Below are 1,155 nucleotides of genomic sequence, written 5' to 3'. Positions count from 1 at the left end.
CAGAGAGACGTGTAAGCAGAGGGCACCTGTGTGGTGACCAGCAGGTCACTCATGGGCAGACCGGCTCTCCTGACTCTGCATTAGGGCACAGGGAGCCCATTTGTTGCTCAGGGCTCACCAGTGGTCAGGCTGAGAGCAATGGGAAAGATGAGGATTTCTGCCCCTTCAGAGCAAGTGCCCTCACTCAGCAGCAAAAACCTGAGCTCACAAAAAAGATGAGTGGAGCTCCCTCAAAGAGAAGTAATTCTGAGGGGGTGTTGGGGGAACTAGCTTAGGATTGACTCAAGAAGTCAGCTGTAACTTGTCAATGTCTTCTCCTCTTTCAATGGTCAGCCATGCCCAGAGGCACCAAATGTCCAACAGCAGCTCCATCACCCAGTTCCTCCTCCTGGCATTTGCAGACACATGGGAGTTGCAGCTCTTGCACTTCAGGCTCTTCCTGGGCATCTACCTGGCTGCCCTCCTGGGCAACGGCCTCATCATCACCACCATTGCCTGTGACCACCGCCTCCACACCCCCATGTACTTCTTCCTCTTCAACCTCGCCCTCCTCGACCTGGGCTCCATCTCCACCACTGTACCCAAAGCCATGGCCAATTCTCTCTCGGACACCAGGGCCATCTCCTATGCTGGATGTGCTGCACAGGTTTTTCTCTTGCCTTTTCTGATGGTAGCAGAGTATTGTCTTCTCACCATTATGGCCTACGACCGCTACGTTGCCATCTGCAAATCCCTGCACTACAGGACCCTCCTGGGCAGCAGAGCTTGTGTCCACATGGCAGCAGCTGCCTGGGGCAGTGGGTTTCTCTATGCTCTCCTGCACACGGCCAATATATTTTCCCTACCCCCCTGCCAGGGCAATGCCCTGGACCAGTTCTTCTGTGAAATCCCCCAGATCCTCAAGCTCTCCTGCTCACACTCCTACCTCAGGGAAGTTGGGCTTCTTGTGGTCAGTGCCTGTTTAGGCTTTGGTTGTTTTGTGTTCATCGTGCTGTCCTACGTGCAGATCTTCAGGGCCGTTCTGAGGATCCCCTCTGAGCAGGGACGGCACAAAGCCTTTTCCACGTGCCTCCCTCACCTGGCCGTCGTCTCCCTGTTTCTCAGCACCGCCGTGTTTGCCTACCTGAAGCCCCCCTCCATCTCCTCCCCAGTTCT

The 1,155-nt window shown here is 55.3% G+C and overlaps 1 protein-coding gene across 1 annotated transcript; it reads left to right on the top strand.

Moving 5' to 3' along the window:
- Window positions 1–352: 352 nt before the first annotated feature.
- LOC128903394 (olfactory receptor 14I1-like) lies at window positions 353–652 on the top strand (the record flags this gene model as incomplete). Its single annotated transcript, XM_054187410.1, has 1 exon — window positions 353–652. A coding segment is annotated over exon 1 (300 nt), but the record flags the coding sequence as incomplete, so codon positions are not given.
- Window positions 653–1,155: the final 503 nt, after the last annotated feature.

This window comes from Rissa tridactyla, unplaced genomic scaffold (assembly GCF_028500815.1).
Source record: "Rissa tridactyla isolate bRisTri1 unplaced genomic scaffold, bRisTri1.patW.cur.20221130 scaffold_29, whole genome shotgun sequence".
In the NCBI taxonomy this organism is placed as follows: domain Eukaryota; kingdom Metazoa; phylum Chordata; class Aves; order Charadriiformes; family Laridae; genus Rissa; species Rissa tridactyla.
Note: the sequence above shows the minus strand (reverse complement) of the source record. Positions and strands in the feature narration are given on the sequence as shown.